The sequence below is a fragment of the Nelumbo nucifera genome, chromosome 2, assembly GCF_055504915.1.
Source record: "Nelumbo nucifera cultivar China Antique chromosome 2, China Antique-T2T, whole genome shotgun sequence".
NCBI lineage: Eukaryota > Viridiplantae > Streptophyta > Magnoliopsida > Proteales > Nelumbonaceae > Nelumbo > Nelumbo nucifera.
This window is the reverse complement of record NC_142650.1, coordinates 23,765,359-23,792,755: the sequence shown is the minus strand read 5'-3', so window position 1 is coordinate 23,792,755 and position 27,397 is coordinate 23,765,359. Positions and strand designations below refer to the sequence as shown.

At 36.1% G+C, this 27,397-nt stretch overlaps 1 protein-coding gene and 1 long non-coding RNA gene across 3 annotated transcripts in view; both read right to left on the bottom strand.

Annotated features, from left to right (window-relative positions):
* EMB2410 (embryo defective 2410) overlaps nucleotides 1-10,276 on the bottom strand; it is an 86,459-nt gene extending 76,183 nt beyond the window's left edge. For both annotated transcript variants that reach the window (XM_010255904.3, XM_010255905.3), the window contains exons 1-4: nucleotides 10,054-10,276; nucleotides 7,432-9,685; nucleotides 2,102-2,300; nucleotides 1,935-1,994 (exon numbers count right to left, since the gene is read on the bottom strand). In XM_010255904.3, the coding sequence (XP_010254206.1) occupies nucleotides 1,935-1,994; nucleotides 2,102-2,300; nucleotides 7,432-9,572 (2,400 nt within the window). In that variant the 5' untranslated portion in view covers nucleotides 9,573-9,685; nucleotides 10,054-10,276. The remainder of the gene's footprint in view (nucleotides 1-1,934; nucleotides 1,995-2,101; nucleotides 2,301-7,431; nucleotides 9,686-10,053) is intronic.
* Nucleotides 279-863, bottom strand: LOC148801996 (uncharacterized). Its single transcript, XR_016082478.1, has 3 exons — nucleotides 728-863; nucleotides 540-645; nucleotides 279-299 (listed from the first exon to the last, which is right to left on the bottom strand). It is a non-coding gene; the product is annotated as an uncharacterized LOC148801996 (long non-coding RNA).
* Nucleotides 10,277-27,397: the final 17,121 nt, after the last annotated feature.

Below are 27,397 nucleotides of genomic sequence, written 5' to 3'. Positions count from 1 at the left end.
ATTACAAGACAAGTTGGTAATGTTTACTAGGTTCCACCTTGCCTATAGGGCAAGAAATTTTGAAGTTGCATAAACTCATTATTTACTAGCGAGTAGTACCTCTTCATTTAAAGCTTACTTATAAAAGATGTTTACTTTGAACACAGGGCAAAATACCTAAGGCCAAAATTTCTCCATACGGATACTCCTTTTTAGCTCCAAAATGAATTGCCTTTTGAAAGATTACTGGGTTGTTTAGGAAAACTGACTAAATGACCTCACTAGCAAATCCATCTGCATGGCTATTTGTGACCTTGTGGCTGTAAACATGAGAAGAGAACACATGCATTCAAAAAGGAAAATGTGAAATGAAACAAAAAGATGTTTACATATGAGATGGTGTACAAGAATGAAGAAAAGGTATAAATGTTCATCACCAACCAACCACCCAAATACAAATAGACACACATACATACATATATATAGACATATTCAAAAAATATATATATTAAAATACAAGAATATATGTGGGACCTAATTGTGGAATGGTTTGAACTTACCCACTTGGAAATCAAAGTATGTCTTGAAAGGGTGGAAGCTCACATTGATTAAAGCACACTTGATAACCTCCCTATGTATTATTTTTTTCTCCCTTTATTTCCATTCCTGCAAAGGTGGAAAAAAATGCTAGAAAGAACTCTTAAGGGAATTCTTGTGGAAATGGTGCAGGGAAGAATATAAGTACTACCTGGTATGCTCCCTGATAGAGGATGAGGGATCTAGAAATCAAGAGATTGAAGGCAATGGCATGGCATTGTTGAGGAAGTGGCATTAACAATTTAGAAATGAATATGAAGTTTGGTGGAGGCAGTTCATTGAAGCTAAATATGGCTTCCAAAATATTTGAGATATTTTGGAACTTAAGGATAATACTTCGCACACAAACATTTTTCTGTATTCAGTGGGCTATAATTTATACACAGGGTGCAACCCCAAAACTTCCTTACACCTTGTATATTTCCATTTTTTTTTTGTTAACCAACAGGGTGAATTTCATTAGATAAGTATAGACAGTGGACCAGACCTTCTTGTGGCCCCATTCATTGTGTTTTTTTATCATTTTATTATTTTGTTATTTTCTTTCATCTTTTCTTGCTGTTTAGTGTACTGTTATAGGCGGCAGGGTATTTCAGTTTTTTTATATGTTAGCACATATAAATAATACTGTTTAGGGAGGCAGCAACATAACATTCCCCCCCCCCCCACAAAAAAAAAAAAAAAAAAAAAACATTCTGCCTCCTTTCTCTTCTCTCCTTTTTTTTCTCTTGTACTGTTATAGGCGGCAGGGTATTTCAATCTTTTTATATGTTAGCACATATAAATAATAATGTTTAGAGAGGCAGCAACATAACATTCTCTCCCACGCCCCCCCCCCAAAAAAAAAAAATAAAAATCTACCCCCTTTCTCTTCTTCTTCCTTCTCTCCTTTTTTTCTCTTTCTCTCTTCTTCTTCTTTTCTGGGTTGTTTTTCATCCTAAATCTGTTCTGCTAACAACAGTAAATCCAAGTATAAGAAAAAAAAAAAAACCATAATGCTCAAAACCAAAGCAGGTGGGCAAACTTACAAAAGATCCTCAGCACAGGCCAAAGAAAGCACAAAAACAACCTTGTATATTTCCATCTTTTAAATGAAATCTTTCTCAGCATTCATCAAAAGAAAAGTCAAAACAGCAATAACAATATCCTACTTTTTAAGATGACCAAAATTTGTGGAGCAAATGAGCAATTGTTGCTTTTATATCAAGCTTAAAATGTTTCGTATAACCATAAAAATAGAAACAATTATTCCCACATTAAAATTCTTAAAGACCAGGGGAATTGAGGATACTAGTACATAAATGACAAAACCCCCCAAAGGTTTACAGTCAAAAATCAAATTGAAGTTAGAGAAGCACCTCACCGCTGGTTCTCCCTTTAGACCACATAATTGGAATTTCTAAAATCCTTTCAAAAAGCTGCACAACAACACCATAAAAGTTTCAGAAGTTTATAGATGAGAAGGATACTCATTATTTTTACTTTTTCCATGTAAAAACCAGCAGAGAAGCACTAAATACCTTACCGGAGCAAAGAGGTTTTCAATCTTTAAATTAGCATGCCATTTCTGCTCAATGCTGTCAACAAACACATCTGCAGACAACCAACCACCATCTCCAGAAATCATATCTGATCTCCACTCCTTGCAGGCACCACTCAACTGTACGTGGACACGGCCATAATGATTTTGAAATTTTACATGCCCATTGACATTATCCATCTCCCTAAAGACACCAAAACCAAAAAATATATATAGTAAATAAAAGGGGCAACAAATCAAAATTTCAAACTGCATTTTCTAGTGCAAATCATTACACAATAGTAGTTTCCTTAAAAAATAAATATATCCACTTAATTGAAAGGGAAATTCAGGTTAACAGCCTTCTAAACAGTACAAGGATTATTGAAAGATTGGTTGTGTTTGAGTATGGCCTGGTTTAGGAAATATCATGGTTTTTTACTTTCCCAAAATTTCAGAAAATTCTTCCAAAACTTCAATCTAATTTGCACTCATTGATCAAAAAAAAAGAAAAATCTTATTTGCACTTGTCAAAAAAGAACTTCAATCTTATTTTCCATGAACAAAAAAGGAAACAGCATGAAGATTCTTGAAAAGTTGACAGTGCTTGAGTATGGCATGGCTTAGGTAAGATTATGGTTTTTATTTTCGCCAAAGTTTCATAAATTCTTGCAAAACTTTGATATTGTTTGCAGGGAACAAAAAAAAGGAATCACAAGAGTTTGGCCTGAAAAGGTTTCAAAGAAATTTTGAAATTTTGCACAATTTGTTGATGCAACTAAGGTAAGATGTTTGCAATAATTAATAAAATAACCAAAAAAGATCTAATATTAAATAATGAAAATACAAGCGTATGTTGAATAAATAAATATGTAAAAATATATAATGTTCAACTAAGGTATATATAGAAAACATAATTAAACAGTAATATCAATAAAAAAGGGCAGCCCAGTTCATGAGGCTTCCACCAATGGGGGCTCTGGGGAGGGACAGATGTACACATCCTAACCCCTGCACATACAGAGAGGCTGTTTCCAAGACTTGAACCCTGGTCACCCAGGTCGCAATGAACGACCCAACAATTCTGCCAAGGCCCACTCTCAGGAATATCAGTATAAAGATATAAATAATAAAGGTTACAGGAGATATGGGGAAGAACATTAAAGTCTCTAGAGGAAAGTCACCCATGAGAAGTACAGTAAGCCTGTGATTAAGAGTGAGCCCCATCAGGAATTCATATGGATCCAGTTTACAGAAAGTTATTATGAGTGGTAGTAATCTTTTTTCATCGTTATCATCAAAAGTGATAGAAAGGTATTACAAATGGTGGTAATCCTTCTTCTCAATTCATTTGGCATGAACCTGGAATTGGAGATCACAGCTTTTTTTAGATATTTCCTGTAGTGTGGGACAAAGATCTCTATGTGAATCATACACCTCTGTTCAGCTTGGCGCAAAAACAAAGACGTTACCATCAAAGAGTACCATGAGACTATTGGCAGCCAATTGTGTAAATGCCAACTTTAAGGTGTAGCAACTTTAGAAGGGGTTTAAGGGATAGAGAATGTGAGCTTGTGATAGAGGGTCAGTTTTCCTGGATTCAAGGGTGGATGATAGTAGAACCGGGAAACCTTCACCATCTAGTTTGTTTTCTTGTGCCTCTTTCCTTGACTCCCTAGTTCTCCTAGGTTCAAGGGAGGTGGATGAACTTTTCCCAGCGAAAGAGATTTGGAGCAAGCCTATTCCTCCAAAAATTCAAGCCTTCTGTTGGGAAGCTTTCCTTGGAAAGATAAATACCCGTGATGTGCTTCAAAAAAGGGCAAACAAGTGCCTGACTCCTCATATATGTATCTTATGCAAGGTGAATGGTGAAACAATCCCTCATTTATTAATTCCTTGTCCCTTTGCAAATTGTGTTTGGTCGTGCATTTCTTCTCTCTTTGGTTGCATGTGGGACCCCCACAAGATATCACTATGTTGTTCAGACCAAGTTTCTTTAGGCAAGCAAAAAAGAGACGAAGATTGCTGTGGAAGACAACCAGGGAAGCAACTATTTGGACATTGAGGGAAGAAAGAAATGAAAGATTGTTCAAAGAAAAATCCAGGAGTTTAGAAGACATTGTAGAAGGTATCAAGATCAAAACGGCAAATTGGGTAAAAATCTTCGAAGCTTTCCAATTGGTGACAGTGGCTGATATTAGTAGAGTTCGGTTTGAAGTAGCAAATTCAGCTTCTATGAAGGACAAAGTAGTAATGGACTAGAAGCCTCCTCAGCCTAACAGACTAGAGTTCAACTTTGGTTGATGCTCTGTAGGAAATCCAGGGCTGTCAGAGATTGGAGGTGTCTTCAGGGATGATGCAGGATAAGTGGTAACCTTGTTCTCAGGGCTGATTGGAGTAGGGGATTCTGTAAGAGCAGAAATAATAGCCTTATATCAAGGTCTGAAATTAGCAATGCAGCAGGGGTTTAAGAATTTGGAAATAGAAGGTGACTCTAAATTAGTAATTTCTTGGACAAATGACAGCAGCCCAGATGTGTGGAAGTTCAGACATCTAATCAGATAAATCAAGAGTTTAGCAAAAGACCTTGAGGCAAGCTTCAACTGGGGCAAGAGAACAGCAAACGGATTTGCAGATACTTTGGTAAAACAAGGGGTGCACAGGTATCAATTCTTTTGGGCAGATTTGGGTTAATATGTATCCTTGGATAAGTGGTCATGTTTCTAATCTGTTCTTAATTCTGTGATGTAACTTCTTTCCTCACACCTAATGAAATTACTCTGCTCACTGATCAAAAAAAAATGATGGCAGTTTATGCAACATAGTAGAGGAATCACCCAATCACATTTCGATGCACTGCTCTTTTGGGTATGGTATCTGCCTACACTTTATTCAGCTACTCAACAGAATCTGGGTGATACCCAGGAACTTGGCAGATTTGGTAGCAGCATGGCCAGCTTCAGATCTTTGTAGCAGAGGCAAGATCCTTTGGAACTTGACACCATATGCCATAATGTTGGGCACTTGGGAGTGAATGAAATAGCAGGATATATTATAGGAAAGCCAAATCTAAGGAGAATATCATTGCTAAAGCAGAGACTTTGTACAATGGGTTTGCATCTTAAAGTAATTCAGATGCCTCAGTTCCAACATTTCATGGGTCAATGAGTAATTGAGTATATATAGTTTTTTTTTTATATTCTAGCTCTGAAAGCTGATCAATAGTTTGATACTTCTCCTGTTGTTTTTCTTTCATTTTTCTAAGATGCTGTTTGATAAAAGCTCAAATGGCTGAACTGAAAAGCTTACTGGTTTGTCTTTTAGTGAATAAGTCTTTAAGGAGGTTGTGACCTTAATGGCCAAAGCTGAAAAAGGTATATAACTATACGCTTGAATATTTTATTATTTTATTATTTATTATTTATTATTTTATTATTTATTATTTATTATTTTATTATTTGACCCACTAAAAGACAAAGCAATAGGTTGTTCAGTTCAGCAACTTCAGCTGTTATCAGATGGCCCCTAAGATGCATAGACTGGTTTAAACTTGTATCTTTCTGCACAAATTTTATGGAATCTCTCACTTGTTTTAATACATAGATCAATACAATTTTTTTGATAGGTAACATAAATCAATACACTTAGCATTTATCAAAAAAAAAGGATAAAAATAATTAAAAAACATTGAAAAGTTGGCAAAGTACCCAATACTTCAGAGAAGTTTCTTTTACACGGTCCACAGAAAATGCCAAGTTTTTATGGAATTAGACACCACGGGTAAAATAACTCGGGTAACAAACAACTGCTTTCAGAAATAAAGACAAAGTGAAATTGAAAAAAGAAAGCATCAAAGATTTCTTTGTTAATCTAATTGTTATCTCGTGTCTGGAATGTTTGAAATCAGTATTTTTTTTGTCTGCAAAAATACCACATTACCCTATTCTTCTGCTTTAACATGCTGATGTACCAGATAAGAGATTCTGACAAGCCACATTACTTCACAACAGATCAGCCTACAACTAATATCAGTCTAATTCATTCTGTATTTGTTTGATTTATAACAAAAAGTTTAAGAAAAATAAAGGAATTAGATAGAAAATCCTGAAACAAGGGCCCAAAATTCCAAGGATGGGCTGCCAGTTACCACCAATATAACAAGGCCCATCTATCAAAAAATGTGATCTACCGAGAAAGAGGAAACTCCCTCCTGAAATCATCTCCTATAGTATGCCCAATCAGCTGTCAAAACTGAATGATTTATGAACTGTAGTGAACAAGGTCTTCAAACAGGAGACTAATTACTAGATTGTGTACTCATTGCTAGTGAGCATACAGATTTAGAATTTAGAAATGACAGGAGAGATGGGCCTAATTTGCAATAATTGGTTGTAAAGAGGCAAATGACCATATGGAATAGGGTTTCTTTGAGTAGGAGAGAATTGGCTCTAGGAGAGGTGGAAGATAAAGATATCAGTTTCTTCTTTTTTTATCAATAACAGAGACCCCCTATTAAGAAATCAGAAGATACAAAGGATACTCCAGGGAGAGATAAAATGTCTTAACTCTCCCCAAGAAAGTCAAGAAGCAAAACATTACAATATAGCCCAGAACATTTGTTCCCTTCCCACCCCTTGTGTTGCTAGAGTATCCGCAAAAGCATTTGCACTTCTCTTCACCCATAGAATCTGAATTTCTAGCCCTCTGGTTAACCATTTGAACTCCCTTCTCTCATTGGAAACTTCCAAAGTCCACTGTCCTTCTGTAGCCAACCAATAACCCTCTGGTTAACAACTTCATAATCAAAATTACCCCTACACTCAATACTGTAATCTACCAAGAAAACAGGATATGGAATTGATGCTACATCAAACTTTCAACTCCAACCAATAAATAAAAAGCTACAAAAGAAAAGTTTCTTATACCCTCAGCAATGTTTTGTTATTGAGGAGAAATCTCAGATTGTCTGAGAGGTAAATCAAGTTGCCCATGGAGTACTGGATTAAAGAAGTGCAGACTCTGAGTTTGGAATGCATTCCTAATCTTTTGGCCTTCAGATCCACCAATTCAACAATTCTTTAACCAATTTACTATACTGTTAGGGGTATTACATTGCTGGATTAAGGTTTTTAAGGACTCAGTTGTGTATACTCTACCCATATGTTTTGATAATTAACACTTTAAATTACCAAAAAATAATGAAATTAAGAAAAAAAATTAGATAATAATCAAACACCGAAATCCAATTAAATAATATTACAAAAACATAACCATGAAGAACATTGATCTTATTTTCTGAAGAATGAAGTTTTGAATATAACTGAGATGACCCGCACCTGGGCTCCCTGTCTCCGTATGCTAATAGCATCAATGTTCCCCCAGTGAAATGCACAGAATCCAGCGTAACCGGAAGTGTCTTTCCAATACCCTCAGTATGCACTTCATCCATCTCTTCTGCAAGTTCAGCAACAAGATCTTCAACTTTTAGACCCATGAGTGACTTCAGTTTCTGAACATTACCAGCCAGCCGATCAGATATAACTTCTCCAATAGCTCTGGAGAAAAAGGGTAAACCCGATTTCAAGCCCAATGGCCAAATGGGAATTGAATGGTTCATTGTTAGCCATGGCTCAGGTTTAATGGAAAATGCACCTTGAGATTTAAAATTACTGTCTTTCTCAGAATTGTCATTGAAAGACTTCAACATTTGGTCCGGTAAACCATCAGAACCAACTATGGACTCATATGGAGTATCCCCAACATTAAGTCCTTTTAAGTCCTTGATATTTGCATCACACTTATCAACTTCCCCTGCATTGGAAATGCTGCTACTGAATGGCAAGTTTTCACCAAATGTTCTCAATCTGCTAATTTTTCCAATAGTTGAAAGGAAAGGATTCCCCATGAAACTAAAGCCATTAATATTTACAGTCTTATGATTGTCTCCTTTGTGATGTTGATTCCCTGAATCAGCTCCGTATCCAAAACTATTACCCAAGTTGTTCACTAACTTTGCATTTCCCTTGCTTCTGGTGTATCTAGCAGCAGTCTCTAAGTTTGTGTGCTCAAATTTTTTCTCCTTCTTCATGTTAGATTCCCCATAAGGGTCAACAGACCTTCTATTTCCATCAGTACCACTCAGTTCAGTTTTACCAGCAATAGCAGCGTCCTCATAATTCCCAACAAGAGCCTCAAGATGAGTAGCACCATAGCCTCCTGATGAAGGTTCTATGCCTGATTGGAATGGTTTGCTATGCTTCCCATCAGGTAGTCCTCTGAAATATGAAAGTGCAGCTGCAGCACTTCGCTCAAGGTTTTTCTTTTTGGTAGTGAAAACAGCTGCAGAGATGTATTTTCCATTGGCTCTGCATTTAAATATGTGTCTGATAGGACGTGATATCATTTTAGACCAGAACTTAAGCCCAGTTCCAGGAACTTTCACACCAAATGATTTCTCTATATCAGCATGCTTCATGCTATATTCAATTCCAGTGTCCATGCAATGATGATCCCTCCAGTGCATCCGCTCATCCATGCAGAAAAGTGACTCAGGTTTTGTTGGGCCAGTAGAATGACCTAAAACCTCTATCTGTACATCAGCTCCCAATGAACTGGAACTGTGTTGTGGAACAATATAACCAGTCTCTGCAGCTTCCTTCGCTGTTTCAACCCTTTCTTTTGCCCAGCAAGCAGCAACTTCCTCTCTAGCAATTCTCCTGGTTTTTGTACGATAGTCTATCCCTTCTTCAGTTGAACAACGCCTCTGCACATTACCTTCAGAGAAAGGAATACCTAACCAGGAAAAATCCTCCTTTTGCACAATCAGCACATTCGGATGAGACAAGACTGCATCAATCACAATCTTCCCCCTCTTCAAACTCGCAAAAGGACGGACACGAAGCTTCATAGTATGGACCTCACCACAGGAAAACTCCTTGTTATGAGGCCCAATAGAACATGACTCCAGTGTGATGCTCAAAGGTGATATCCTTCGAACCTTACCAAAATCAAGCTCACGCTGAAGGTATTCACCCAGTGTTGAACAAACTGAAGGCAATAGCCTGGCTTCAATAAAACTCCTGGCTTTGACCTGTCCACACCATAACAACATCCCTATTGCAGAAATCACAGCGAAGAAAACAGAGCACCTGATGAACAGCAACCCCTCCTTCCAGAAGGGGACAAAATATCTAACCACAGCACTGCTCCGGGAAAATGGCTCCCTTACACAATTCATCTTAAACCTATCTCTCAACCCAAAATTCCTCCTTGCACCCTCATCATTTCTCCCATAGAAATGTGAAAACCGAACCCTTTGATACCTTCCATGGTTCTTATATGTGCACAAAAAGTTGGGGAAAACCCTTGTACCCAACTTCCCTCTTTCCACAAAAGATAAGCTACCATTGCTTCTCTGCTTCACGGAGCTTATGCGTGGAAACCCTATAAATGGGCTACGCAGATGCTCAATGCTCATTATTTTCCCTTATAAATAACTCCACCAAATTGCACTCATCTGCCGGGGACCAAGACCCAGATCTCAGTCCCCTCCAGCTTCAGAAAATTACAGGGTCCCCAAACATTTACACCCTGCAGAAGCAGAAAGAAAGAATTAGTAAACAATTTTTCAATTAACCATATTTTGACTGTTGGGTGAAACTCAGAAAAAAAACGCACCAAATATCAAGGAGAAATATAAAAACCTTAGAAATCATGATTAGACCAAAAACATACTGAACACGGTATTTAAGAGGGAGAAAAAAAGGTAGAAATCCCCGTGGAACTAATGTGCATAATAGGAATTTATTAACAATAAACTGCAAGAAAGAGGTAGAAGATGATTCGTCGAGTGATCAAACAACCTAAGTCTTAAAAGCTACAAAATAAGCAAGCGTAATCTGAGCTTCCAGTTGCGAGTATTAAAAACAAAAACAAAAATACTGTTGTAGAAAGCCTACCCTTTGAATCCTGCATTCTGAATCTTGGAATTATGATCAAATTCTTTCTGAGGTCTCCCTAGCTCGCTCTCTCTCTCTCTTTCTCTCCTCGTTTTCTCTCGTTTTATGCCCTGTGTCTCTCCCGCTCGGCTATGTGAAGAAAGAACGAGAAGGAAAAGCTGGGGAGAGGAATTGCTTTGCTTGGCTCGTTCGCTCGTTGATTGAACATTGATTCGTTACTCAACTGACGAGAAAGAGCGAAATATTCAGTTTAAATTACAATCCTACCCTTGAAATTGTGAGGCAATATCAAATGTACCGTTATCTAGTGTATATGTAGCGCCAAAATAAATCACGCCACCTTTTGAACCCCTGATCGATATTTGCCGCTAATTTTCCCGCTTTGTCAGGAAAACAGGGCCACACGTAGCTGCGCTCGACCGCTGACGAACGTGAGCAACCAGAAATGAAATGACAAATGAGGGGTGTTTTAGTCATTGGAAATTTTTACTGACGAAAATGCCCCTTGCAGGAAGTAGGAACTCAGGGTATATAGGGCCCCCCCGTTCGTGAGCAACAGTGATTGCTTGCTTCAATTTTTTTTGGGTAAAAGAAACTTTTCTTCTTATTTTTGTGATATTATTGGACAAAAATCTCCCCTCAATTTAGCAATCCATCAAGATCCATTTGGAAATAACATATGGGTGGGTGAAATTTTTATAAAAACCCAACTTTGCCCCTTTATGGTATTAATTCTGCCATTTTTCTCTTACGAATTTCTCTCGAGGTTTCTCTCTTACAAATCCCTCGAGATCTTTGTTGCACTTTATATCATGTCTGATTATGTAGATCATCAGTAGTTGATTTGTTAAAGAGGCACACCAAGTTAAGCTGAAAAATACTTTCTGCCATTCATAATCACGCGAGTTTATGCCGGAGGAATTCGTAATTCCTAGAAAATACTACTAGGCAAGAATAAAGAAAACAAAGTCTTTAGATGTATAAAACATCATGTTCTGGATATTTTGAAATCCCACAAGTTTATCGTTTTGGGATCGGTGCCGTGGTTATTTGAACAAGCCTTAATGTGGCCTCAAAATGGATACAGCTTTTGATTGGCTCTTTTGAAAATTTAAAAAAATGACAAAGGGTGAGAAAGTCTTTTCATCTATTTCATTAAATGTAACGAGAGGTTTAAGTCGTATGATAAAATAGAGGGGAGGTATAAGTATTTATCCAAACCTCAAGCTTCAACGTTGATTGAGATTTGAGGTGTTTCACTAAATAAAAGATATTAAGGTGATGTTTGGAAGTGCTTAAGTGAGAAATAAGTGTTTATTCGAATAAGTATATATTTGTATTTGGCATCCCACTTTTTTAAGTATTTATTTTTTAAAAATAAGCACTTATTTTATATTGGGTGTTTGGTAGTCTTTTTTTTTAATAAATACTTAAATAAGTATTTGTGACTATTTTATCATTTATTTTTGTTCAAATGTTCAAAATATATCCTTTGAAAGTACTTTTATAAAAGCATTTTTATTAAAGTACTTTTATGAAAGCACTTTCGTAAAAACAAGCACTTTTAAGAAAGTACCCTTATAAAGCAATTTTGTGAAAGAACTTTCATGAAAGCATTTTTGTAAAAGTACTTATATAAAAATACTTTTATAAAGTACTTTCATAAAATCATTTTTATAAAGTACTTTCATAAAAGCATTTTTATAAAGTGCTTTCATAAAAGTACTTTCGTAAGTGCTTATGTAAAAAATACTTTTGTAAAAGTATATTTGTAAAAGTGCTTTCATAAAAATACTTTCATACAAGTGCTTTCATAAAAGTACTCTTAAAAGTGCTTTTATAAAAGTGCTTTCATAAAGTTCAACTAGGGATAATTTTATAAGTGGTAATTTAAAATTCAACTAGGGATTTTGGAAGAAATAAATTGAATAAGTGCTTATTGTACAAGCACTTAAAAAAAGCAGGAAATTGGACTTGAAAAATAAGCCCTAATTTTTAAAATAAACACTTATTTCGGACTTATTTCCTAAATACCAATAAGTGCTTAATGGCCCAAATAAACACTTATTTTTAAGCACTCCCAAACATTTGGCCTAATGTTTTCTCGATCTTTAACCAAATATAGCTTTGCTTGACTTTTTGCCAAACATATTTGGGCTTTGCTTTCATTCAGCCAAAAGAGAGAGAATTCAATATTTCAATTAAGATGTTTATTCAACCAATAACGTTGAAGTATGCTTAATTTTCATTTCATTGATTCATGTTTTACTAATTTCATGTTTAATAAGTTACTAGTCATCACCTTCAATTAATCATATTTTGGTTGCATGGTGCATCATATGCATCATAGATTTTGCAACCGAAAATTAAAAAAAAAAAAAACAAAACAAAACAGAATAGCATTTTAAAAAGTATAGGTAGCTTCTTCAAAGTGGGTCAAGTAAAATAGCTCGGTGCCTATTTCCAAGAGCTTTCATGCAACAGCTTAGTGAAAGCAGCTCATTAAACATGAAATTGACTTTTTTTAATAAAACTAGTTTTAGTAGCTTATTTAAAACGATTTAGTGAAAGCAATTCAGCCAAAGCTTCAGAGCCCATTTTGGAGGGCTTCTACATTGATTGAGCTGTGTAAACTGAGCCACTCTGAAAAAAGCTACCTGAGATAGCTTCATTGGAAAGTTCATTTTGCAGCTCATGGAAGCTACTAAACATGGATTTACGAAATGGTTTCAGGACATTCTAAATTTTTTCAGCTCATGAAACGCTAGAAGTCACTGTTTAAAAACCCTCCCAGAGGGGCTCAATCGAAACTTCAACCCACCCAAACGAGGACTTTTCCGTAGCAGCTTTTAACTTTTCAAGTTGACCCTCACCCGGGCAGCTTATAAGCAATGTTTGGTGAAAATCTCATACTACAATCTTATTTGCAAATGCTGAAACCATAACTGAGTTATTGAACCCCCAACCAGGCAACCATAGCCCTAACCTAATCCATTAGGTTGGACTTGAGTTATCCCAATTTATTTACTTCTTGATTCTCTTAAAAATAATGTTCTCGCTTAATTATGTTATTGCTCATGAACATAATTGAATGAGGAAACATGAATCATGTAGCTGGGACAAGGCTTGGATGATTATGTCTCCTTTCAAGCATTGAGACCATTTGGTAACAGCTTATATGACTAAAAATTAATCAGCTTATTGCTTTGTCTTTTAAGTGGATACAATGATTGAACAACAAAAGCATCAATGGCATAGTAATCAATCCAAGTTTAGCTTCATCTATTAGCTATTAAGGCCAAGTTTGGTTCATTACTCTGGGATTCATTCATTTAATTCTTGTTTGTTCTGGGTAAGAATAGCTGAATAGACAAAAATAAATAATATTAGAATGTTTGGTTACAAAATTCTTGCCATGGATTACATTCTTTTTAGAATAAAAAATCAGTCCATAGCACAAAAACTGAAGTAGCCTCAAGCATGAACAATAATCATGTCCCATCTTGCTCATTTCCATTATTTGAGGAAACTCTGCCTATAAAACTATTATCATATATGCATAGAGATTTACTATTGGACTAGCATGAAAACTCACCTCAACAAACATTGATTGTCGGCCATCCACCGGTAAACATCTATGCTAACAATTTTGCAAACATAGGCTGACAATGAGCAATATAAGACACTTGTCATTCTGAAAATAATTCATTTATAGGGAAAAAAACGTTTAGTTCATATCAAAATTTTCTCATTATGTCTATTCTTACTCATTCATGTCCATTTTAGAATTTCATCTTCGATAAGAATGAGAAAGAATGAGAATTTAACCAAACTATATACAATGACAAAGTCATGGTGTTTAAGGGGTGCCATACTTATGTTAGGGTATTTTATAGCGAAATTTACATACAACTATCCTCTACTTTGGGGTAGCGATACTTGAGGGCCCGAACTTTCACTTGCGACAATGAGGTGCTTTGTACTTTTGGATTCCAACATTCCAGTCCAACTCCACTAACGTTACAATAAAAGTAAATTTACCAAAATGCCCCTTCTTCACATTCTATTATTCTCCATCATCAATGGAACTTATAACTATTACAGTCATTTGCTCTTCATCAAGGTCCATTGGGGTGAATGGGGTAAATGGTTACTCTTTGTGTGCAAGAGTATCGTATTAAATGGATAAGATGCACCATAACTATGTTAGCATAAGAGGAGTGAAGCTCCATATTGCTAAGATTGGAGCTAATTTTCTTTATCAATTATCCAAACATTGACAAAAAATTAATAGTCTCAAATCCTTGTCTCTTCTATTCAAGAAAGTTGGGGTCACCAGAATGCCCACACAAACATGACTCCAACTTTATTGAACAGAACAGGTAAGGATTTGGAACTGTTAATTTTTTGTCAACATTTAAATGATTAATAATAAAGATCAAATGTCACTTGAAAGACATTTATGACTTTTTCAAATATCACTTAATAGTAAATTAACATCTAATTAACGGCAGGTGTTGGATTGTCACACTTTGAAAGTTTGGATATTGAATTGTCGCATTTTAAAGTTTGGGGGACCAAAGTGGCACTAGGCCCAAACTATAAGGTACTAATCGGAAATTTTCCCTTATCAAAATTAATGGGTGGATTTTAATTGGTAACCAACCAATCAAACCAAGCAATCCCATGGTATTACCGGCTCTTGTGAGAAAAGAATGGGAGAGTCAAACTCTTTTAGTTACAGAGAGAAGCCAACTGGCAACCAACCAAAACCTTTCTAAAAGAGGTCTGACTTGGCAAAGCAAGCTTCAATTAATCTTGCTCATGATTGCCCATGATGAGTTTTCTACCTCGTTCTGCATTATTTTTTGTTTTGGTTTGGTTTTTCCTCTAATAATTTCTATTAATTCAATTCTGGACTATAATAAATCAAATTCTCACCCCTGCCTATTATACAAAACATTGATCTAATTTAATATATATATATATATTTATTTATTTATTTATTTATATATTCCCAGATGGTTGAGAATTGTGAAAATTGAATTAGTGGCCTTTTTGGGTCCTGGTTAAATGATGGTTTTTACAAGTTAAATGGGCTAACCACTTGGTTTTCCAAAACACCCACATTTTTTTTTGGTAGCAAATGAATAGTTAGACACCCATTTCCATCCAAACCAAATTACCTGAATAGATAAAGAGCATTTCATTGGTTGAATTATTTTGAAACAAAAAATAGCACTTGGCAAGGCCTGTGAATAGAGTTCAGATCTACTGACCACAATGTGCTGGCTAAGATATCTGGATTAACTGAAAGTCTTGACTATGTAGCAAGCTGTGGAACCAATGATAAATTGGCAATGCCCCACACCAGTGATAAAATACATGAATCCCACAATGAGGGGTTGAATGTCTATAGGTCCCATATATTTTATGACCCATGTTGTAGAGCATTGTTGTTGGTTCCACAGCCTGTTGAACAGATATAGTGTTCAGCTAAAACTATCTCTAAATTTGATTGGATAAGCTAGACCACCATACTACAAAGGAAACTTAGTTATACCAACCACGCTAGTTGGTACATCAAGGAGAGAGAGAATGTCCCAATACAACATTAGGAATTTTCCTAATAAGTAGTTCATTGAGTCAGGGTGTGATAATTAACTTGTTTGCATCACTTATCTTGTACTTTGAGCCAGTTTGTAGTAGATTCAGACTTCATACAGTCTCAATTCTGAAACCCAAGAACTGCTGCATATTTCCATTGAGGGGCATTATTTTTTGGATTTTGAGAGGGGAGAAAGTTGGCCAATGGGATTTTTTTATTCCCATTGGCCAAAACGTTCATTTTTAAGATTTATGTGGGGACTGAGGAAAGTTTATTTTCCTGGATACCACTTACGTAGGTAAGTGGCACCCATCTCCTAGGTGGGTAAATAACTTTGCCACAGGGAGGGAAAGTCACTAACACTTGAATGGGACACAAATGTTCCTTTTAGTAATGAATTTTTATGACTATGGTCATTGTCTTATTTACTTGGGAAATAAAAGAACATTGGTAAATGCACTTACCCGGATAAGTCCTTGCGAAACACTTACCCACGTAAGTGCATTTACTTCGGTAAATAAATTACCAAAAATCGAACAGGGCCTGAAAAACATCATTTGCCTGATCATTACAGTTTGAAAGCGAGATTAAGACTAAGAGTTAGATAGGCAAAAAGATGATTCTTGCAAGAAATGCAATTCACAAATTTTTTAGCGGTTGCAACATAATCCAATCCCTAAAAGTAAACCAATAAATCAAAAGAATGAGTCCAACTCAAAGCGTTGATAACCGAGCCAATTTTGATAGATAAAGCCCAATGTGCTTAGGTTGCATTTGACATTCCTTATTTTAAGAATTTTTCTCCTTTTGCAGTTAAAACGCTCATATGAATGCTAATTTTTAACAGCAAAAAGGAGATAAGTCCTTAAAATAAGAAATGTCAAATGCAGGCTTAGCCCGAATCATTGAGCCCTTAAATCACAAAATGGGCAAAATAACAACACCCCTTAAGTTATATCATTTTGCGAGTTAAGTTCTCCATCATCCAAACCCTGTCATTACGGTTTTTTTCTGCTTGGAATATCATAAAAGCCCATTGGCAAAACTTGACAAATTGTCTCAAGTTAAGGCAGGCCCAAGTTGCACATCATATAGGATAGCCAACTGATGTGGCTCAATTGGTAAGATCTCTAACCTTGTAGTAGAGACCTGGAACATTTAGACTATATTTGGTTTGATGGATGTAAGAACTCTTCCTTAAATTTCTATTTCTTTCATTTTTTAAAGCCAAATATTGGCTTAAGAATCTGAAACTGAGACATAAGAGGAAACAAACCTACCCATGACAATTAATTTGTGCTTTACTTACTTTAAATAGTAATTAGTTTGACCATGCAATGCAAGGGCTTTGTTAAGCATTGAGGGAGAGGAATTTGAATTCAGATATGGTCCTTACAAGACCATCTTCGTAGCCCCTTGCAGTTGTGCATTGGGAATATCTTCCCATGAATAAAAATGTACAAGTATGAATATGTTTTCAATGCATAGCTGCAAAAAGGTTGTGAGGATGGTGTGAGGACAATTACGTGACCAAATCCGGCCTCAAGGAAGCCATATGATATTTTCAATTGAACCATGTCAGCTCAACTCCAATTCAAGTATTATATACCATTGTTAAGGTTCAAAATATCGATATGCCCGATATGTCGGTATGGGCGAATCGATACTATTTTTTTTATTTTTTTTTTCTGAAACCGGTTCAGGGGGGCTGGTTTAGGGCTCCTCCATCCCTTGAACCGGTCAAACCCCTGATACACTCACTATAGGGGCATATCGGAGGGGTCCTGGAATGATACGTATCGGCCGATACATGTCGATACTTTGAACCTTGACCATTGTAAGCCCCTAATTACTATTTACTTTCATTAGGTGGTGTTTGGTGTGTCTTTTCAACAAGTATTTTGATTTGTAGGAAACTTAAAAGACCAAAAAATGGTATTTTCCCATTTAGTATTGCGTATACTGAAAAATCCAAAGACAAGCATGCAGAATGACCAAACAAGACAAAACCAAGAAGCTTCAAATGAAGTTTTTGGTTTTTTTGCACTGAAAATAGCCTTTTTGGCTGTTTATAACAGCCCCATAGACCACAATGGTTACCAAACAATATTGGTCATTAAATACAAGACTCAAAAAGCTCATTGCATCTTCTTGTCTACTATGTTGTTGAAAGTTCTATGTAGAAAAACTTGTCAAACAGCCCCTTAATAATTAGTTCGACCATTCCATATATACGAGCTTTGTTAAGCATTGAGGAGAGGAAGTCATTAGGGGTTAGCATGGACCGGTTTGGTTCAATGGTAGAACCTGGAACATATTCTATAAGAGTCAATTCCAGGTTTTTGGAACTGGAATCTACCTTGTAAAGGTCGGTTCTAGTCTTGGCAATTTTGAGGTTAGTTGTAGGATGATTCTAGCCTTGGCAATTTTGGGGTTAGTTCCAGGGTCAACCTCTAGAACATGTTCTTTCTTACTAATTTCCTTACAAAAATGAAACATGTCCTTTAAAAACTTAATTTTCAATAATGATGATATATAGTTTAAAACTTATATTATCTTTATTGATTAAATTGAGTAATTTAATATGTATACTATCATTATATATTAATAAATGATTCAAATTTTGTTATTATAATTTAAATTTTGTAAATATTACCTTTTACATTATTTATTATACACATCAAAAAATTAAAACGAAAACAAATGATCAAATCACTTAAGTATCTCAATGGTAAAGTAAGACCATGGCTTTTGTAATCATGAGTGCTTGGGTTCGAATCTTCACATCCTTAAAAATACTTTGGGGTTTATTTCAAGGCAAGTTCTGCTCCAAGGTTGGTTCCACCAAAGCCAACCAAGACAAATTCATCAGGTTAGTTCAGGTAGAATGAACCCCTAAACCCTAGAACTGAATCCCACCATATAATAGATTGGGTAGGGTGGAGAAAAATTTAAGATATACATGCATATTGGATAAAAAAAAGAGTATTCAAAGTTTCGGGACAAGTCTTGGATACACATGCATATTGGAGAAAAATTAAGATATGCATGTATACGCATGGAGACACTATAAATACTTCAATAAATCATAAAAACACATCAATAACACTAAACATAAGACCTCAATGAGGTATATATAAATACAGTGTAGTTAACTATGATTTCATTAAAAAAACTATGCTTAACTATAATTTATAAATTATAATTCTTAGTTTTATGGGATGGGAAAAACCTAACTCTCCTATCTAGCCATAAAACATGCATTGGCACAACTTATAAGTGAAAATATAATTAATGATTATTTATTATTTAAATAATATTTATTTATTTTTTATTTTAAAAATAAAAATAAATAAACATTATACAATATATTCACAAAATAGTTATTAAAGAAGAATTTTAATTTATTTAATTTGTGGATATGATAGATCATCCATAGAATTATAATATATTCAGTTACTGTGTTAAAATTATAAAATATAATTAATAATTATTTATAATTCTAAAAATATAAAAAATAAAAAATAATTATTTAAGAATAAATTTCAAATGCAGTGTGGATATGATAGATTGTCCATAGAATTATAATATATCCAATCATTGTGATCAAATGATAAAATACAATTAATTATTATTTATTTTTTAATTCTAAAAATATAAAAATAATAAAATAATAAAGAAGAAATTTTAATTGCTCTATGAATATGAAAGATAAATCCATAGATATAAAACATATTAAGTCTTTATAGGCAAAGAAAACATTATATTTTCAAATTTGTTGTTAATTTAAAGTCTCTCCAAATATTTTCATGAAATTTCTACTCATAACACAAAAAAAATTGTGATTTTGAATGTAACAAATGTAGATCAACATAGATTTAAACATTTAAGAAAAAATAAATCACAAGATATTATAAAAAGATTGAAAAAAAAACTTACCTTTTTTTGCCATATTTTTTCAAAATTTTAAAAATCTTCTAAAAAATTAATGATTAACGGTTGTTTCTTGCAAATTTTTGCATATATAGTACTCTAGGAATGAGGTATGGAATTTTAGAGTCATTCGGGGGTAAAAGAATGCTTATTTTAGGGGAAAAAAGCTTGCTTTCCCCCCCCCCCCCTTTATTTTTTTTTCAACTTTTGACCATATATATTTTTCATAGTGTATCGCTCTGATACACCTCGTATACGGCCCAATACGATCCAATGCAAGTTTGGTATGGTGAAAAAGAAGATGATATTGTCGATTTCCCACCATATCAATCTTGTATCAGACTTTTAAATATACGATATGGTACACCCCGTGTTGGGTGCATCGTATTGAAATAAGAAACCTTGGTTTGAAGTTGGTTGCAACCAATGATCAAAGTATTGGTATTGGGTATCGTATCAAACAACTTGCATATGGATACACTTAGGAAACACATGGATACAGATGAAAAATATAGAAACGTTTGGATATGCTAGGGAAATGCACAAAAATTTCATAAATATATTAAAAATATTAAGTTTAATGTTAAAATAATTATAAATAACACATAAATACATAGGAGCTTTATATTTTAATGGTATATATGAAGAAATAAAATACAAATAATATAACGAGATGCATAGATATTATGCAATTTTATTGATAGTGCATCAATCAAGAATCTAAGACATATTATATAGATTCTTAGAAATTAATACATGCACAAAGCCATTATTATTTTATTTTCTATTAAAGTCTAAGGCACAAAACATATGCAACTATTATATTTGAATTACTATATCGACATTTCTATTTTACTATTTTTATTTTCTTAGCATTAATAAAAAATCAACAAAATAATCAATTCTCAAATAAATATGTTATTTTCATTTAAAAAATAAATAAATATGCTATTATAAAATGTAAAGTAAAGTACTAATTACTAATTTATAAAAAATATATAATCTTAACTTAAAATATATCAAATCTATTAATTTTTTGAAGATACATATCATATGAAAATTCATAAATTTTAATTACTATAATAATTATTCCATTATTAATATTTTTATTTTATAAAATTTCTAAAATACAAAATTATTTTATTTTTATATAAATGTGGATTAGTGGAATTGACCAATTCAATTTATGTTATATTCTCAAGTATTTTGTAAATAATGTTTTTATTTTTTAAATAGTAAAGACATTATTATTTAATGCAAATTAAAATATTATTTAATAATTTATAAAAATTTGAATATACATATAATGTGCAAATTTATAAATTTTAAGTATTAAAATAATTGTTATATTAATTATAATTTTATTTGTATAAATTTATTGAAATTAAAAATCAATTCTTGGTGTATAAGTAAATTTGATAAATTATTTATTCTATTGTTCATAAAATACTAACTTTATAAGTTATTCTTTTTAATTTATAGTTGGAGTTGTTGAATATTATTATATATTGTTTATTTGGGTTGTATGTAGGAAACCAGATCTGCTCCTCACACATGGGCGCCTCACAAGCACATTCACCGTGCATTGAGAACATCTCCAATTAATAATAACTTATATGTATGGGAGATGTTCCCAATGCATGGTAGGATGCGCATGTGAGGCAGGTGTGAGGCGCCCATGTGTTAGGAGCAAATCCATACTCTGTATGTAGACTACTAGGCTTTAATGTGATAAAGGTTAATATATTTCTTTTATTATCAAAAAGTGGTAAATGGCTTAGTGATTGAATGGGCATATGCTCTTGTTCATTGGGTGAGTAACGGTTTGAATCATGGCATCCTCAATTTTTTGAAGTGAGACATAGTTTATAGTTGTCAGATGAAGGCATGGACGCGCGGTACCTTGTTGTATCGGTGTGTATCAGATCGTATCTTTCGATACTATGCGATATACGCCAATATAGTAGCATATCGGTTACGTGCGACTAGCAGGTTAAGTATCCAATCGTGACATATCCTGTGTCGGTGAGGTCTGATACCGATACGATACGCCCTGTATCGAGCATAGCGTATCGATATTTTAATCCTTGGTTCCAATTGATTTCAAGTAGAATCTATCCCTTTGTTCACCCCTAAAAGTCATATGATATGTCTCATTTGATGCAAGTGGATTAAGTTCAATTAAGTATTATTTTGTGGGTTATGTTATTGTAAGTCTATTCCATGTTTGACCCATTTAATGAAAAAGAATAGAAATGTCTCCAATAACATTTAGACCATGTTTGGCTTGATAGTTGTTAAAACATTTCTTAAAACTTTTTTATTCTCTCATATTTTGTATAAAACAAAACATAACCTGAACCAGATCAATTTGACTTGAACTCTTGGATTTTTAGGCTAAATTTGGCATTCTTTATTTTAAGGACTTGCCTTCTTGTTGTAGTTAGAATGCCCTTATGTACATCGAGTTTTTAATAACAAAAACGAGATGAGTCCTTAATATAACGAATGCCAATTGCAGCCTTAATTTTTTTTTACATGGACAAAGAGACTTTCAAAATACATTTAAAAATGACATCCATTTCTTAGGGATGCAAACAAATCGAATTGGATTAGAATAAGGGTATACTTGAATCCGATCAGATAACAATATCTGACATCCGATTTGAAAATATAATCTAAGATCCAATCTAAAGATCTGATCGAATCTCACAAACAATGATTCGAATATAAAGCAGTTAATCATGTTAGATATTTATTTATGATCTAATAGAATCTCACAAATAATGATTTGAATATGAATCAATTAAGGATGTCAGATATCTAAATGTGATCTGATCCTATTCGAATTATAAACAAAATTTAATAAATTATTACAAAAAAATAACATAAAAGTTTATATAAAAAAGTATTTTTCAACTATTTTTGTTTTATATATTTTTATAAGTATATATACTAAGTTAGATTGGACCGGATATGAACCGAACGATCTGAAAATCTGACAGAGGGCTATCTAGACCCGACAAAATATAAAATAGGATTCATGATGGGATCCATTTGCAATTTTGCACTCTACCGTTTCCGTCACTATCATTGACAGTAGACCTGTTCATGGGCCGGGTGGCCCGACGGGCCGGCTCGACCCCCGGACGGGCTTGAACAGACTTTTTGGCCCGCGGGCTTAACCTCGGGCCAAAAAGCCCGGCCCGCATAAAATTCGAGCCGGGCTCGGGCTTTGCCAAAATAGCCCGGCCCGACCTATAGTTAAACCTAAGTAAATCCGCCCCAACCTATAGTTAAAACTAAGTAAAAACCCTATGTGATGTCTATTTGAATAATTTTTTTGATTTGAGAAGGTCATTGATTCACTTGTAGGCTCATTGTTCATTTAAATAGGGGAAAAAACATCTAAATTAAAATAAAAAATGTCCATTTGAATAGGAAAAATTTTGAATTTCTTTTATTAGGTCGGGCTTCGGGTTTTTTATCAGGGCCGGGCTCGAGCCCAAGTTATAGGCCCGTTGGTCAGGCCGGGCTCGGGCTCGGGCTCGGGTCTAACAGTTTTTTGTTAATAAAGAGTCAAAGCCCGGCCCGGCCCGGCCCATGAACAGGTCTAATTGACAGTGATGGTTGCGGTCATGGTTAGCCTAACCATACGGTACAAGCGTCAAACTCGATGTTCATGCCGTGTGCCCATGTATTGTCTGAATCAAGTGCAGGAATAACGTATCTAGAGTTGAGAGTTGCCGTGGCGTATGGTTATTTGCCAATTGTTACGAGTAGAACTGTGGATAATTGAAACTAGTTGATACCTTAAAAAACTTTGTAAGAATGACGGAATTTTTAAACCGATCCGCAAGCTTAAGGAACTCGGTTACGGTTTTGGGTTGGTTGATAACTACATGCCACTTGAACTCCTTATGGGTGATACCTCGCTTGGCTGCTGTGAAGAGAACTACGGGATCCAGGTCGGGAATCTGCAAACAAGCGTCATTGAACCGCTTGATGTATCTCCGGATGGACTCCCCTTCCTTTTGCACTATGCCAAGGAGGCTCTCGTGAGTTCGCGGGCATCTCTTGCTGGTGACGAAGTGGGAGGTGAAAACCTGCACGAACTGTGCCCAACTTCTTATCGAGCCGGGCGCGAGGTTTCGGTACCAGGTGCGGGCCACTTCTTTGAAGGTAGTGGTAAAGGCCACGCACATGCAGGACTCGCTGGTTCGTGCGAGGTGCTTCTAGGACTGGAAGGCGTTCACATGGTCATTTGGATCGAAAGACCCATCATACTTGTCTAGAGGGGGAGTTTGAAATCCTTTGGCATGGGGACAACAAGGAGTTTTGGAGATAGCGGGGAAGAAACCGAGAGGAGGGGGGTAGCTTTCACTTTAGCTGAGCATACCACCTCTTTTCCTTTGATCTCGGGAGAGGCTCTGGAACCAATTCGGTGTTGGTGCTCGACGCTTCGGTGTTGCCAAGCTCAATAGGCTTGGACTGCTGGTGACGACTTTGGACCGAAGGGCCCTGTTTGTAGCCCGCTGCCAGGACCTCGAATGGGTTGTCCGCTAACGGGAGCTCGAACTGCGAAGGTTGTGGTGACACAGGCTTTGTTGGGTGAGAGGCCCCTGATCTGCCCACAGGCTGCGAGGCGGGTGTCGAGGGGGTAGCCGGCCTCTCCTTCTTGCTACGGGAAGAGGTGTGGCTCTTGGCTGGATCCTAGACCTGGGAAGCTTCTCCCCTACGAGGCCGCTCACTCCGGCGGATTGGCTTGGTGCAACACTTGTTGTTGGTACTAGTACTGGGAAACCTGGTGCAACACTTGTTGTTGGTACTATTCCATTTGAGCCAGCATGGCCCGCATGCATTGCACCAAGTCCTCCAGTTGGTTCGGGTTGGCCGTTGGGGGCACAACTGAGGGTTCAGCAAAGGTTGCTCCTACTGTAGAAGGGAGCGGGGCAACGACGGGTGCCACTACAAGAGGCACATTCAAACTGGGGACTCCGTCCATGGTAAGGGGGACGGTAAATTGTCCAATGCAGAAAGTAGGAAGCTGGGCTACTCCCCATAAGCGTTATGGCTGTCGTCACGTCCGGCATTGCTGGAAGAAGCCATGAAGAATGCTAAGTTTTTGGAAGAAGGTGCTATAAAAGCTTGGAGGAAGGCTTTTAGAAGCGTTCCCACAGACGACGCCAAATGATGCGGCACGATCCGGGCACTCCTAGCTGGCTACTGACTGGCTCCTTGTTGGCAATGAACGACACCTGAGAAGATGAAGAAGAAAGATTCCGGGGACTTGCCCGGCGGGAATACTCCGAAACTTAAGTTAGAACGCTAGGGAGGAAGAAGATAAAGTATAAAAGGCTAAGAGTGTAGATCGCGCTGGATCACTTTGTCTCGAGATTAACTCGTGAGCAAGTTCATATCTAATTCGAGAGAGCGAGAGAGAGTCCCTGTCTCTCCGCTTAAAGGGCTTTTATAGGGGCGTTCTTGTCAAATCATGCGGTAACCGCCACTGGGCTCCTGTCGCAGTCGTTACTTGCCAGGGCTGCGCAGGCGATCGTTACAATGTACTACCCGCTTGGCTGAGTGACACGTCTTCAAAGGGACAGGCACGCCACCATCTGTCGAGAGACGTGGGGTAGACTGTCAATCGGGCAGGGACTGCGCCGTCAGTCGAGAGACGTGGCGCAGCTTGACGAGTACGGTCTTGTCAAATGGAAGTTTCCTGAGAGCGTCGCATCACAGTCGCAAGTTACTTCGTAGCGGGCTATCTTTGCCGCGAGCTACTTTGTAGCAAGCTCTTAGGGGTACTTCGGGGTAACCCTTATCAAGGTTAGTCTTTGGGGCAATTCTTCTACCCAGGTGCTAGAGCGAGCTGGTTTCCCTAGCTCGCGAGCTGAAATAATCTTGGAGTATTCCCTTCTCGGTAGCTCGGGGGATCTGTAGCTCGCCTTGCAGCGAGCTCCCCCTATAGAGAACTAAGACGTAGCGAGCTATTCTACAGACTTGTTACTTGGTTGCGGTCAATCTAGGCTGCTGAGCTGTTGCTTGTGCTGAGTCAGGTCCACGTATCATCATCTCAGTAGGTCGGGTCAAATCATCCTCCATCAAGAATCATAAATTTTCATTTTAATTTCTTTTATTGAACTGTTCCGGGAATGTAAATTTGTGGTGAGAAGAATTGATCAATAGCTTATTTCATAAATCTTCTTCCTCTGGTTTTTACGTTTTTGAGTTCAGAGACCGAAGATTAAGAACACTGGGTTGCAATGAAGCAAAATTTCTCCTAGAGTAAAGAGATATTGATTTCTGGTACGATTCTAGCTTTTAAAAACTACTAAAAACAAAAACTTGTCTGTTTCACATTAAAAGAGGAGGGCGTTTGGTAAAAAAGTGGAGAAGAAGTGTTTCTTTAAAAAAGTGATTTCAAGTTTGTTTTTTAAGTACTTCTTAAAAAGTATTTTTCCAAAAAATAGGACAAACCAATCATTGATAAATTTCTATAATGCCTAAAGTACCCCTATGCCCAAAAAGCATTGTTCATCATCTTCCTTCCGCCCCTCTCTTCCTTGATCTGTCCCTTCATCCACCTCACCTCCTTGCCGACCAACTCTGCCATTGGAGACCTTTCTTCTTTCTTTTCTTCTAGTCACCAAATATTGGCCCCTTCTTCGTAAGTTCCTCTCCCGATCTCTCCCCTATTTCTCTCTTTCGCCAAATCAAGATTTTGGTGAACTATAACTGCTCCCAATGACAATTAATGGTGGAAATGTAGCGGTGAAAGATGAAGCTGGAAGTACTGGGGAGGCTCAAAGCTATAGAACAAGCCAGAACAACCCTTCAAAGCATCCATGATGCTCTGGTAGTCAAACAGATCGGCGTGTAAGACTTTCAGAATCTTGCTATTGTCAGAAGAAATTCTCTTGAATGCTTGCAATTGCAAATCACATGAAACAAACAATCCATGCAACAGATGATGAGAATTACAGACATAAGAGTGATGAGTGTAAAGCAGAAGATGAAGAAAGAAAGAAATTAACCATGGTTCTGGATAGCGGTGTGAACAGTGTAGCCCCTTTGAAGGAGACGATCCACAAGGATGGAGCCTAAGTGGCTAGAAGTGTCCATGATGCAAATAGTCTTCAATGTATCGTAATCAGGGAAGGAAGCCGCTACTGGTGCCATTTGTTTATGTGTCTGAAACTCAAAGAGAAAGGAAGAGAGTGACAGAGGATTTTCAGTATTGTTCGTTTCTTTGGAAGCAATGAGGTAGATGTGTGTGCATGTCTATGACTATGTATTTAAAGAGGGAAGAGGAAGAGAGGGGGCTACTAGCATTCAAAGAGTGTGGCAAGTAAATGGTTGGAAGGTGGTTGTTGAGAAAAATAGGATGAAATGAGACATAGAGGAGGGGGGAAGGTTGTAGAAAGCAAAATGTAGCGGCAATTATTATTACTATTATTGTTGTTGCTGTTGTTAATAGTAGTTATTATTATTATTATTGTTGTTATTGTTATTATGATTATGATTATTTATTGTTATTATTATTTGGATCCACATGGCAGCCAACGTAGGGGTCCATGTGGGATGCAATTGAAATGTATATTATAATATATGAAAACCATTGTGATATATGTATGAGTGAAGTGAGGGCTAAAATTGTCATTGGTGTTTAATATAAGCACTTATGGGAAAAGTAACTTACCAAGCATTCCCGCCCCAATAAGTGCTTAAAAACATAATAAGTGGTTTAAAAAATGGGTTACCAAATAGACTTAAGTGGTTGTTAAAATAAATACTTTTAAT